The sequence below is a fragment of the Mobula birostris genome, chromosome 15, assembly GCF_030028105.1.
Source record: "Mobula birostris isolate sMobBir1 chromosome 15, sMobBir1.hap1, whole genome shotgun sequence".
Classification (NCBI taxonomy): Eukaryota; Metazoa; Chordata; class Chondrichthyes; order Myliobatiformes; family Myliobatidae; genus Mobula; species Mobula birostris.
This window is the reverse complement of record NC_092384.1, coordinates 83,193,429-83,207,623: the sequence shown is the minus strand read 5'-3', so window position 1 is coordinate 83,207,623 and position 14,195 is coordinate 83,193,429. Positions and strand designations below refer to the sequence as shown.

Here is a 14,195-nt window from a genome sequence, read left to right as displayed (position 1 = left end):
TGTGGTTGAGCTCATTAGGAGAGCCACAATTCTGGATTGAATGTTATGTAATGACCCAGATTTGATTAGGAGGCATTGATCATCTATATACAGGAGCACATTCCTTTATCCGAAATTCTGAAATCCAAAAAGCTCCGAAAACCGAAGTTTTTTTTTTGCCAACAGCTGACGTCACTCAGGTGTGACATGGCAGCACTAGCAGAGGCCGCCAGACGTCAGTTGTGGCTCAGTGCCCGTACTGGTCACACGTGCATTTGCTGTTCGCTGATATTTTGTGTTCACTGTTGACTTTGTGTTTAATTTCACTGTGAAATTAAATTTCACTGTGGCCAGCATAATTATGCCGTGTGGAAAGAGAAGGGAGACATTATGGTCAAGAGATAACGCTAAACGTTGTCGGGAAGCAGCAAGGAGAGGGAGAGAACAAAAATCGGATGAGGCCAGGGCTGCACGACTCCAGGACCAAAGAGTCAGGACAAAAAAGATGAGAGAAGAAGAGACAGAGGAGGAGAGGCATGCACGTCTCCAAAATGACAACAATAGGCACAGGAGGAGGAGAGAACAAGAATCGGATCAGGCCAGGGCCGCACGACTCCAGGATCAGGGAGAAAGAACAAATGGTAGAAGAGATGAAGAGACAAAGGATGAAAGGGCTGCGCGTCTCCAGAATGACAAAAACAGGCAGAGAAGGAGAGAGGAAGAGACAGAGGAGAAAAGGAAAGATCAACTCGAGAATATGCAGCAAAGACTACCCTATTGAATAATGAGCAAAGAGAATTATATGAATATGTGCGGGACTGCCTGGAAAGGAATCTCTCTTCAATGATTTTCATTGATGCACCAGGAGGAACGGGCAAGACATTTATCATCAACTTGATCCTCGCTAAAGTTAGGGGAGGTGGAGGTGTTGCTGTTGCCGTAGCATCATCAGGTATTGCAGCAACATTGATGCCTGGTAGTAGGACAGCGCATTCAAGGTTCAAATTACCCCTCAAAGTCAATGAAGATGCCCTTTGCAACATTGATAAAAACACCAATACTGCAAAGTTACTCCAAAATGCAAGGCTTATTGTCTGGGATGAGTGCCCCATGATTAGAAGGGAGAGCTTCGAAGCCGTGGACCAGACTCTTCGTGATGTATGCAGCAAGAATGAGGCCTTCGGGGGTATCTTAACCATTTGCTGTGACGATTTCCGTCAGCTTCTAGCAGTTATGAAATGCGGAAATGATGCTGATGTGGAGAATTCATGCATAAAAAAATCCTACTTACGGAGAAGCTTCATCAAGTTCCAATTGAAGAGAAACATGCAACTGAGTGAGGGAGAAGGACGATATTCTGAGCTCTTATTGGATGTTGGAGAAGACAAGATTGAGAAAAATGAAAATGATGAAACCGAATTACCTGAAGATATGATTCTGCCAGCAAAAACTATGGAAGAATGCATCGATTTCACCTATCTGACATTCGACAATCCTGCAGAACTGTTCTCGAGGAATTCTACCTTGGTTCCTCTCAATGAAATGATGCGAAAAATAAACTTCACATGCATTAGATGCTTCCCTGGAATCATGAAAGAATACTGCTCCTTCAATGTCGTAAGTGAAGGAGCTAATGCCGCTCATTTTCCAACAGAATTCCTTGACTCGCTCAAACTCTCTGGACTGCCACCACATAAACTGGAATTGAAGAGGGAATCTCCCATCATTTCAATGAGGAACTTGGATCCACCAAGTTTTGCAATGGAACGTGAATGATGGTGGAAGAACTGCACGACAATCTCATTGTAGCAAAGATAAACATTGGTGCATTAAAAAATGACATTGTCATGATCCCAAGAATTACTGTCAGTTTATCAGAAGGGGAAGGTGTCCCTCTTCAGCGGAGCCGGTTCCCGACACAGTCAAGCTTTGCTATGACTATACATAAGGTGCAAGGCCAAACCATGGAGAATGTGCTGATTTATCTGGAGAAACCGGTATTTCCAGCATGGTCAGCTGTATGTGGCTTTAAGCCAGGGAAAAAGAAATGAAAACGTTAGAGTATTCTTGAAGGGTGGCAGATCAACCGGAAATGCTGTCATCAAAAGTGTCCTTTGTTAAACGAGGAGGAGCTATATTTGTCTTGCTACGCGTCTTTCTTCTTTAATAAACTGAATCTTTGTTCTTTAATTTCCGAAGCACATCACATCAGACTGCACTACCTTCCTCTCAAAAGGTGCCCCAACAGGTCACCCGGTTGCCTGGTAATATGATAAAATTCACCCTGCAGTTTGAAGAGAAGCTAAAATCTGAAATAGTATTACAGTGAAGTAAAGGGAATAATGGCAGAGCAGCAATGGCTGGAGTTTCTAAGGGCAATTCAGAAGGTGCAGGATGGATACATCCGAAAGAAGTGTTCTAAAGGGAGGATGAGGCAACTGTACCTGACAAGGGAGGTCAAAGAAAGCAAAAGAGAGGGCATACCATATAGCAATATTGTGCGAAGGTAGAGGACTGGGAGGCTTTTAGAAAACAGAAGGAGGCAACTAAAAAGAGAAAAGATGAAATATGAAGAGAAACTAGCTTTTCATATAAAAGAGAGCACCATCTTTTTTTCCCAGATTATATTAACAGTAAAAGAGAGATAAGAGTGGACATCCAACCGCTGGAAAATGATCTGGGAGAGGGAGCTATGGGGGACAAAGAAATGGCTGATGAACTTATAATATTTTGCATCAGTCCTCACTGTGGAAGACACTGGTAGAATATCAGAAATGTGAGTTTCATTGCTGTTACTAAGGAGAAGGTACTTGGGAAGTTGAAAAGCCTGAAGGTTGATAAGTCACCTTGACAAATGAACTTCACCCTAGGGTTGTGAAAGAAGCGGCTGAAGAGAACTGTAGAGGCATTAGTAATAATCTTTCAAGAATTGCTAAGTTCTCAAATGGTTCCCGAGGACTGGATAATTGCAAATGTCACACCACTCTTTAAGAAGGGTGAGAGGCAGAAGAAAAGAAATTATAGGTGAGTTAGCCTGACTTCAGTAGTTGGCAAGATGTTGCAGTCCATTATTAAGGATGAGGTTTCAGGGTACTTGGAAGCACATAATAAAATAGGACACATTCGGCATGGTTTTCTGAAGGGGAAATCTTGCCTGACAAATCTGTTGGAATCTTTTAGGAAATAATAAGCAGGATAGACAAAGGAAAGCCAGTGGATGTTGTTCATTTGGATTTTCTGAAGACCTTTCACAAGGCGCCACACATGAGGCTGCTTAGCAAAATAAGAGCCTGTGGTATTACAGGAAAGGTACTAGTATGGATAGAAGATTGGCTGACTGGCAGGATGCAAAGAGTGGGAATAAAGGGGGGCATTACTAATTTGCTGCCGGTGACTAGTGGTATGCTGCTGGGGTCAGGGTTGGGACCGCTTCTTTTCACTGTGCACGTCAATTATTTGGATGAAGGAATTGATGTATTTGTGGCAAAGTTTGCTTATGCTATGAAGATAGGTGGAGAGGCAGGCAGTGTTGAGGAAGCAGGGTATCTGAGACAGACTGGGGAATGGGCAAATAACGTGCAAATGGAATACAATGTACTTTGGCACAAGGAATAAAGAAGTGGACTATTATCTAAATGGAAGAAAATTCAAAATCAGAGGTGCAGAGGGACTTGTGAATCCTTGTGCAGGATTCCCTAAAGGTCAACTTGCAACTTGAGTTAGCGGTAAGGAAAGTAAATGTGATGTTGGCATTCACTTCAAGAGAACTAGAATATAAAAGCTGGGATGTAATTCTGAGACGTTATAAGGCATTAGTCAGACCACACTTGGAGTATCGTGAGCAGATTTAGGTCCTTTATCTAAAAAAAAAGATGTGCTGGCATTGGAGGGGGTTCACAGGATGTTCATGAGAAGTGTGGTTGATGGCTCTGGGCCTGTACTCACTCGACATTAGAAGCATGAAGGGAAATCTCACTGAAAGCTATTGAATATTGAAAGCTCTGGACAGTAGATGTGGAGAGGATGTTTCCTATCATGGGGTATGTCTGCAACCAGAGAGCACAGTCACAGAATTGAGAGACGTTCATTTAAAACAGAGAAGAGGAAAAACTTCTTTAGCCAGAGGGTGGTGAATCTGTGGAATTCATTGCCATGGACAACTGAGCAGGCCAAGTCTTCGGATAAATTTGAAGTGGAGATTGATAGGTTCTTTGATTAATTAGCGTGTCAAAGGCTACGTGGAGAAGGCAGGAGAATGAGGTTGAAAGGGATGATGGATCACCCATTAGGAACGGTGGAGCAGACTCAGTGAGCTGAATGGTCTAATTCTGCTCCTATGTCTATATTTCATTAGGCATTTGAGGCAATTTGTTACGTCACCTGAGACTAGCAGATTTCTACAGATTTTCTCGTGGAGAGTATCTAACAGTTCTGCATCACTGTCTGGTACGGATCAGCAAAAGCTGCAGAAAGTTGCAAACTCACCCAGCTCTTTCTTAGTGTAAGTTGTTTTTAAAAATCATGTACTGCAATGTACTGCCACTGAAAAACAACAAATTTCATGACATGTGCCTGTAATATTAAAACTGATTCTACCTTGACGAGCCAGACACTGAAACGGATGAACCAGATGTTCTTCGTCGCTTGCGTCCACGTCCTGGCGATGCTGTTGAAACTGGCCTTTTTTTGGGTGACTTGGATCGGCGCCAGGGATCTTTCCATTCGTCTGCCCGTTTCACTGTTGTCAGTGGAAGAGCTTCTTTCTTGGGTGTTTCTGCTTGTCGGCTAAAAAAAGACATTAGAATTAGTATTTCGATCATAGCTTTAAACCTCTTACCACTGCTAGACACTTAGAGGTCATATATTTCAGATCTTGGACCCTTCAGAGTTCCAAGGAAGTGTCAGAAACCTAGTATTAAAGTTTTTCTCTTTCCACAGAAGCTGTCTGACCTGGTGAATTTTCTCAGCAGTTATTGTTATTTCCATTTTCAGAAATCTGGAGTTTTAAAAAATATATTTATTTGAAGGATCCCACCCACCCTGTTGGTCCCACTCCCATTGGGGAAGAGGCTAGGTATCTATTTATCTATGTAAATAAGCTATCTTGTGTATTTATATTTATTGTGTTTTTATCATTGTTTTCTTTACCTTGTGTTTTTTTTGTGTTGCTTTGGATCTGGAGTAACAATTATTTCATGATATTAAACAATCTTGAATCTTGACTATCCTTTTGGACCTCCTTCCTTGTTATCAAGGAAGGCTGGTACTTACTAGGAATATATTATTGGAAGAATGCAATTAAGCTACAGCGAATGCAGAAAACAATCACAAGGGTGTTGCCTGGACAGGAGGTGGGTAAGAAGAGAAATCAGATGGCTGGAATTGTTTTCTCTGGAGCAAAGGAGGCTGAGGGGTGATATGATAGAGGTACAAAATATGATAGAGGTTCTGAGAAGAAAAAGAAAATAGTTAGGGTATGTAGCTAGAATCTGTTTCCTTTGACAGGAGTGCCCAATACCACAGGTTGAAGGTGAGAGGGAAGAGATTTAAAGGGGATTTGAGGGGGTAATTCACCCCCAACACACACAGCCTTTGGCACCTACAATAAGCTGAGAGAGGTGGTGGCAGAGGCAGAAACAGTGGAGAATTTTTAGCAGCATGTGGACAGGGTTTGAATGGAAAAAGCATTAAGCAGGAGATTCCAACCTTTTGGTTATGAACCAATATCACTAAAGTAAGGAGTCTGTGGACCCCAAGCATAGAGGGACGATGCAGGGTGGTGGGATTATTTACTTTTTAAAATTTTGTTTGGAGATACAGTGCGGAACAGGCCCCTCCAGCCCTTCAAACTGCACTGCCCAGCAACGCAACAATTTAACCCTCGTTTAATTACAGGACAATTTAAAATGGCCAATTAACCAGTATGCCTTTGGAATGTGGGAGGAAACCAGAGTACCTGGAAGAAACTCATGCACACATGGGAGGGATGTACAAACTTGCTTGCAGAAGACACTGGAACTGAACGCTGACGGCCTAAGCTGTAACAGCATCGTGTTAACCACTACATTACCATCGTGTGCGACAGTAGATGTATATGATGGCTGGCATAGATGCAGCAGGCTGAAGTATCTGTTTCTATGCCATACAGCTTTATGTCTCCAAATCAGGGGTTCCCAACCTTCTTTATGCTATGGATCTCTACCATTAACCATGGGGTCCGTGGACCCCGGGTTGGGAACCCCTGCTCTACATCGTGCAAAGCTTGTGCGGAAGATTCCATTCTGAGATTCCATTCAGTGTAGAGTACTGGTTTCTAGTTGTACAATATATACCTAGTGGCTGTCAGGATGGGTTATCAAAAGGAGTTCAATTCTGTTCATCTTCCAGGTAAGTTATGTAGAATAACTGATTTTCAGCTCCAATTGAAAATAGTTATTTTATGTGGAGAATTAAATGACATTATAAAACTTCTGTCATAGAGTAGGGTGGTGGTAAATTAGCTGGTGCTAACACCTATTATGACTATTGAGACACCACCCTCAGACACCTGGATGTTTATAACTCTTCCTTGCTACGTCAAACTGTTGCACATTTACCTGAAAAGCCTGAAGGTAGAAAGCGGGAAGATTAATTAACCTCAGATATTTTTTTAAAATCTTGATTGTTATGCAGTTATGCTTCCATGATTAAGGAGAATATGATTGGAGCCAAGCAGAGAAGAGAAAGTAAGATAAACACTAACCACTAAATAGTACACTTCAATCTAAACCAACAACTGGGATGAGTTACTGGGGACAGGCATTTTTGCAGCATGTTGTTTGCTAAAGTCTTTAACCTTTTCTCCCGGGGACCATAGTGAATAATGAAATATTTTATTAAGTACTAAATCACTGCCAAACAAACAATGCTTTAACATCTGTGCGCAGGTCACATTACAAAGCATCAAAAGTCACTACTGAGCGGCATTACACCAAAGACTGTGATAAAGTGCCTTCTGCAAACTTTAAAAAACAGGCACCTAGCCTTGGGACCTGCAAGGTAAAGGTAATTAGTCAAAAAACATATAAAAGTTTGGTCACAAATCAAATGGGTTGGAGATTTCTGAATTCTAACGTTCTAGATGTCCAATTACAAGTCCTTCAACTGAATGAAAGAAAAACCTACTTCTCCAAAAATCGTGATGCAATGAGAGATCACAGGGATTCATTTATTATCTATTTATCACCATCATAAATAATTTGCCTCAACAGCCATTGCAATGCAAGAAAGTCAGAAATGTGCACCATGGTAAATTATTTCACTGTGCAACCAACAGCAAATGATGCATTGCATTCCAATGCAAACAGTAAAGGCAACAATGAAGTACTTCTAGCAACACACATCAAAGTTGCTGGTGAACGCAGCAGGTCAGGCAGCACCTATAGGAAGAGGTACAATCGATGATTCGGGCCGAGACCCTTCGCCAGGACCAACCGAAAGAAGAGCCTACACACACAAAACGCTGACAGAAAAACTGAAACATCTGCAGAATCTCGTGTTCAGGTATTTCTGACTTGCACTCTACACAAGACTGTGTCAATGAGATACAGCCTAGTACCAGGCCACTTCAGGCCAATGAGCCTGTGCCAGCCAATTACACTCATGTGACCAATTAACCTACTGAGCCATACTTCTTTGTAATTTGGGAAGAAATCAGAGCCCTTGGAGGAAATTTATGTGTGCACGGGGAAAATGTGCAAACTACTTACAGACAGCAGCAGATTTGCAACTCAGAGTTTTAAGTGCTCGGAACAGTGAGATAGACTTAAGGAACAGGAGCAATACAGACTTAGCTGAGCTATGCAATTGGAATGGAGAAGCCATAGCTGTCCTAGTATACTAGGATTTTAGGGAGAATGAAGGAGGACGACAAAATTTAACCTACTCTGCACAAGAACCAACCCATCAAACCCCATCCCTATATAAGACCTGATTGTGTCACTGCACAGGATCGAAAAAAGCTGAAGAAAATTGTAAACTCAAGTCTGCTCCATCGTGGGCACCAGCATTCCGCACCCCCCCCCCCACAGCATCCAGGACACCTTCAAAAGGTGATGCCTCAAAAAGAAGCATCCATCATTACAGACACCTACTACCCAGGACATGTGCCTTCTCTCATTAGCGCTATCAAGCAGGAGTTACAAGAGCCTAAACAGAGACACTCAACATTTTAGAAACAGCTTCTTCCCCTCCACCATCAGATAACACATGTACTCTCTTCAAAATATATATTTATTTTGTTTCTTTTTTTTTGCAGTCTTTTTTGCATAACACACACATATATAAAAACAAATTTCACAACATATGCCAGTGATATCAAATCTGATTCAGGCTCTGTGTGTCAGGTTACGAACAGACTGCAAGAAATCAGTTGGGTTTGGCTTGGATTTTAAGGCAAACCTATGTCAATCAGGCCAAGCAACACACATAAAAGTTGCTGGTGAACGCAGCAGGCCAGGCAGCATCTCTAGGAAGAGGTACAGTGGACGTTTCGGGCCAAGGTCCTTTGTCAGGACTAACTGAAAGAAGCGCTAGTAAGAGATTTGAAAGTCACTGAAAGAAGAGATAGTAAGAGATTTTCAAATCTCTTACTAGCTCTTCTTTCAGTTAGTCCTGACGAGGTGTCTCGGCCCGAAACGTCGACTGTACCTCTTCCTGGAGATGCTGCCTGGCCTGCTGCGTTCACCAGCAACTTTTATGTGTGCTGCTTAAAATTCCAGCATCTGCAGATTTCCTCGTGTTTGTGTCAATCAGGCCAAGTACATTGTAGGAGCAGGGAGATCTGCTGACTCCTTGCTTAGATTGTTAGATTTATAATGATTTTATGTCAGGTTCGAACAAACAGATGTCAATTCTGCTATGTGGTGAGACAAGAAAAGCAAGACTGGAGGGATTGAGGGGTGATGTAGGCAGCAGTTTTCAGTTGCATTTTGATATGTAACTAAACAATTTAACACAGTGGATTCCAGTTAATTGGACCATCGGTTAATCAGGACAGCCACTATTTGAGACAACTCTTAAAGGAACAAAAACAAATTGAGAAAAGAGCTGGAATTCCCTTAGTTTATTTTGGACACTATATCACTTAATTGGGAGGAAACTGTTGCTGAACAGTTTCTAACCAGCATCAGTTGTTATGGTGGTTAGACAGGACACAGTGCTTAGAGCAAACAGTTTTTAAATAGTGTCAGTTGTGTATTTATGTTCAAAAAGTAGTGATTATTTTGTCACTGTCAGTTGGCAAAAAATAAGCAGTAAGACAATTCAGAACAGTTTTGCTCACTATGGTTTCAAGCATTCAGGCTTTGAGATTCCATAAACGGCTGGGAATGAAAATGAAACAATTTTACAACTTTCACAAGTTAGGAACTATGAAGAATTGGAGAATGTAATCATTGAAAGCATTGTTTGAATGCAGTCCATGATATGCATTAGGTGTCAACTCTAATTTTGTTCATTTACAGTCAATCAAAAAAAACATGGCAGTGTGCACTGGATGAATTCCTCAGTCGATAACTATTCTACTAATACACAGTTTTATAGTACTGTAGTAGCATTGACTAAAACTACTAATTTATTCTGCATTTAATTAAAATACATAATTTGTTATTCAGTTAGCCAGTAGTTTGTCTTTTTTTAAAACTTAAAAACCTACTTCCATGAAGCTTTGGCTAATTGGGGCGGCTGCATAATTAGGCAAAATGTACTGGTCCCGAAGTGTCCTAATTATCCAGGCCCACTGTATATAGAAAATGTCAAGAATTATTTGAGTAAATGTGAGATGCCACACTTTAGGTGATCAAATGTAAGAGGAAAAACTTGCATTGAGTTCAAGAGCTGGGAAGTTATGTTACAGCTATACCCAACTTGGATTAGACTGCAATTCTGTTTGCCCATTACAGCAAGGATGTGGAGCCTTAGAAAGGGTGCAGAAGAGGTTTACCAAGATGCTGCCAAGCTTAAAAGGTATAAGCTATAAGGAGAGATTGGACAAACTTGGGTTGTTTTCTCTGTATTAGAGGCTGAGGGAACACATGATTTAAGTTTATAAGATTATGCTAGTTGCTTCCAACATACTTCTCTTTTCACCATTTATACCTTTCAGCAATCCCTTTGCAAGTTGGGAAAATCTGTCTTCGACAAATGGAGGCAGGGGAATATGGTCAGTAAATGAGAAGAATTCTGATTTAAAGTGGATCTCCATCACTGACATCCTACAAGAGCCAAAGAAGATAACTGAACCACAGTGCAGAGATTTGACATTTTAATTCACACATCCAGTCCGCCTTTGTAATGGGAACTAGTTTATAATTACACCTGGTTTTCCAAACTTATGCAAAAACCTAAGAGAACAATATGAGGAGATGTTCAGTGAGCTAGGGGTTTTCTCTTTGGAATGGGTCGAAACCCTTTGGCAGGACTGAACACAAGAAAACTTAACATTTGAAGTCAATGACCGTATATGAAATGGTTCACTCTCTTCAGTTGCCTCAGATGTCTCCAGATTGCAGTACTTACTATTGACCAGAACGATAATGGCTTGTGTCTTGTTGATGAATTCACAGTACAGCTTCATTACAGATTGCGGAGTCTCATTTTACTCCAGCGTGCAAGCTCCCATCACACAGCTGTTAATTATCTTAAGAAATTCAAGACTGTTTAATGTCATTTCCAGCACATTAGCGTAAATGAGTACAAGTAATTATTACCCTGGCTCCAATGCAACACAAAAAAAATCAGCACAGGAAGATAAAGAATACAATAATAAAAAAAATACAATAAATATAAATACATAAATAGGATAGATTTTATGTCCACAAAGTGACATTAGGCACAGGAGTATCTATACATAAGGTGACTCTAACAGGTTGGGGGTGTGAAGAGGTGGGTTAGTGGGTGAAGGTGTTGATCAACCTTACTACTTGGGCAAGGTAACTGTTTTTGAGTCTAGTGATCTTATGCAGCCTCCTCCCTGATGGCAGTGGTGCAAACAGTCATGAGCAGGGCACCAACCTTTCCTGAGTTTCATTAAGAGATCTCGTATTTTTTAGTTAGCTACAGTGGCATGCAAAACTTTGAACACCCCGGTCAAATTTCTGTTACTGTGAATAGCTAAGCGAGTAAAAGATGATCTGATTTCCAAAGAGACATAAAGTTAAAGATGACAAATTTCTTTAATATTTTAAGCAAGATTAGTGTATTATTTTTGTTTTAACAATTTAAGAGTGAAAATTGATAGAGGTATTTAAAATTATGAGGGGGACAGATAGAGTTGACATGGATAGGCTTTTTCCATTGAGAGTGGGGTAGATTCAAACAAGAGGACATGAGTTGGGAGTTAAAGGGCAAAAGTTTAGGGGTAACATGAGGGGGAACTTCTTTACTCAGAGAGTGGTAGCTGTGTGGAACGAGCTTCCAGCAGAAGTGGTTGAGGCAGGTTCGATGTTGTCGTTTGAAGTTAAATTGGACAACTATATGGACAGGAAAGGAATGGAGGGTTATAGGCTGAGTGCAGGTCAGTGGGACTAGGTGAGAGTAAGAGTTCGGCATGGACTAGAAGGGCCGAGATAGCCTATTTCTGTACTGTAATTTTTATATGGTTATAAAAGGAAAGGAACACCATGCAAAAGTTTGGGCACCCCAAGAGATTTGAGCTCTCAGATAACTTTTACCAAGGTCTCAGACCTTAATTAGCTTGTTAGGGCTATGGCTTGTTCACAGTCATCGTTAGGAAAGGCCAGGTGATGCAAATTTCAAAGCTTTATAAATACCCTGACTCCTCAAACCTTGTCCCAACAATCAGCAGCCATGGGCCCCTCTAAGCAGCTGCCTAGCACTCTGAGAATTAAAATAAATGATGCCCACAAAGCAGGAAAAGGCTATAAGAAGACTAGACAACAGGGTGACCTGTTGGGGCACCCTTTGAGAGAAGGGTAGTGCAGTCTGATGTGACCAGAACGAACATTAAATTTTCCTGAATGCTATTGGTATCCCTTTGCTTTGGAAATTGAAGAAGAAAACCTCAATTTCTTAAAGAAGAACGGCGCGTAGCAAGGCAAATATAGCTCCTCCTTGTTTAACGAAGGACATTTTTGATGGCATTATTTCTGGTTGATCTGCCACCCTCGTGTCATTCTGGAGACATGCAGTCCTTTAATCCACCGTCTCTTCATCTCTTCTGCTGTTTGTTCTTTGTCTCTGATCCTGGAGACGTGCATTTCTCAGTTCCTTTGTCTCTTCCTCTCTCCTCCTCCTACGCCAGTTGTTGTCATTTTGCAGACGTGCATGCCTCTCCTCCTCTGTCTCTTCTTTTTTGTCCTGACTCTTTGATCCTGGCATCGTGTGGCCCTGGCCTCATCCGATTCTTGTTCTCTCCCTCTCCTTGCCACTTTCCGACGATGTTTGGTGTCATCTCTTGACCATAATATCCCTCTTCTCTTTCCACGCGGCATAATTAGGCTGACCATATTTTCTTTACCCTAATGCTGAGATAGTTACACTGCAGCCTCCAGGATGCTGATTATTCCTGATGATGTGGTTGGCGCTGTCCTAAATGGATGTGATATAGTCACTGCTGTCCTTCGACCGCAGAAAAAGGTTTGATGGGCGTCTCGATGGGTGGCAGTTTGATCTGTCCCAACCCTGCACATGCTGATGGTGATTAGCAGAATGTAACCCCTCGAAATAGAGCTGCCCTGCCCTTTTGCTCCAGTTGGTGTCACTACTGTGAGCATCGTGAGTCACTTCTGAGGCTGGCCATGCGCATGCATCGCGGTTTCCATCATGGCTGACATTGGCTCTCAGGTGAAAGCAGGGCTGTTGATTTTGGCGAGCGAGCAATTTTAAACGAATATATAACCTTGAACTTTGCCTGCATTCTGTAAGTTAGCGCATTTTAAGTCAATTTAGCCAAAAATAGTGCTGCTGTAATGCACTGTTTGTGCTAATTGGAGGTCACAATAAGACAAACAGAGCATGAGAGTTTTAGCAGTATATGGATAGCAAAGAGTTTTCAGGTAGCCGTTTCTTCAGTTCATAATGTAATTAAGAAATGGCAGTTAACAGGAATAGTAGAGGTCAAGTTGAGGTCTGGAAGACCAAGAAAACTTTCTGAGAGAACTGCTCGTAGGATTGCTAGAAAGGCAAATCAAAACCCCCGTTTGACTGCAAAAGACCTTCAGGAAGAGTCATCAGAAGAAAACCCTTCCTGCGTCCTCACCACAAAATTCAGCGCCAGAAGTTTGCAAAGGAACACCTAAACAAGCCTGATGCATTTTGGGAACAAGTCCTGTGGACTGATGAAGTTAAAATAGAACTTACTGGTTGTAACGAGCAAATGTATGTTTGGAGAAAAAAGGGTGCAGAATTTCATAAAAAGAACAACTCTCCAACTGTTAAGCACAGTGGTGGATCGATTATGCTTTGGGCTTGTGTTGCATCCAGTAGCATGGGGAACATTTCACTGGTAGAGGGAAGTATGAATTCAATTAAGTACCAGCAAATTCTGGAAGCAAACATCACACCGTCTGCAAAAAAGCTGAAGATGAAGAGGATGGTTTCTACAACAGAATAATGAACCTAAACACACCTCAAAATCCGCAATGGACTACCTCAGGAGGTGCAAGCTGAAGGTTTTGCCATGGCCTTCACAGTCCCCTGACCTAAACATCATCGAAAATCTGTGGATAGACCTCAAAAGAGCAATGCATGCAAGACGGCCCAAGAATCTCACAGAACTAGAAGGCTCTGCAAGGAAGAATGGGCGAAAATCCCCCAAACAAGAATTGAAAGACTCTTAGCTGGCTACAGTAAGTGTTTACAAGCTGTGATACTTGCTAAAGGGGGTATTACTAAGTACTGACCATGCAGGGTGCCCAAACTTTTGCTTTGGGCTCTTTTCCTTTTTTGTTATTTTGAAAATGTAAAAGGTGGAAATAAAAAAAGTAATCTTGCTTAAAATATTAAAGAAATGTGTCATCCTTAACCTTATGCCTTTTGGAAATCAGGTCATCTTTTACTTGCTTAGCTATTCACAGTTACAGAAATTCTGACCGGGTTGCCCAGACTTTTGCGTGACACTGTAGGTACAGCTTACGTCAAGCTTTATGTGTCTCATTCCTTTCTATCAAAGGAATCAAGCTCTTCCACATACCAGTTCAGATGGGACATTTCATTAG

At 41.5% G+C, this 14,195-nt stretch overlaps 1 protein-coding gene across 2 annotated transcripts in view; it reads right to left on the bottom strand.

The window, feature by feature from the left end:
* Positions 1-14,195, bottom strand: part of zc3h18 (zinc finger CCCH-type containing 18) — a 303,202-nt gene that overhangs the window by 78,028 nt on the left and 210,979 nt on the right. For both annotated transcript variants that reach the window (XM_072280013.1, XM_072280014.1), the window contains one exon: positions 4,576-4,764. In XM_072280013.1, the coding sequence (XP_072136114.1) occupies positions 4,576-4,764 (189 nt within the window). The remainder of the gene's footprint in view (positions 1-4,575; positions 4,765-14,195) is intronic.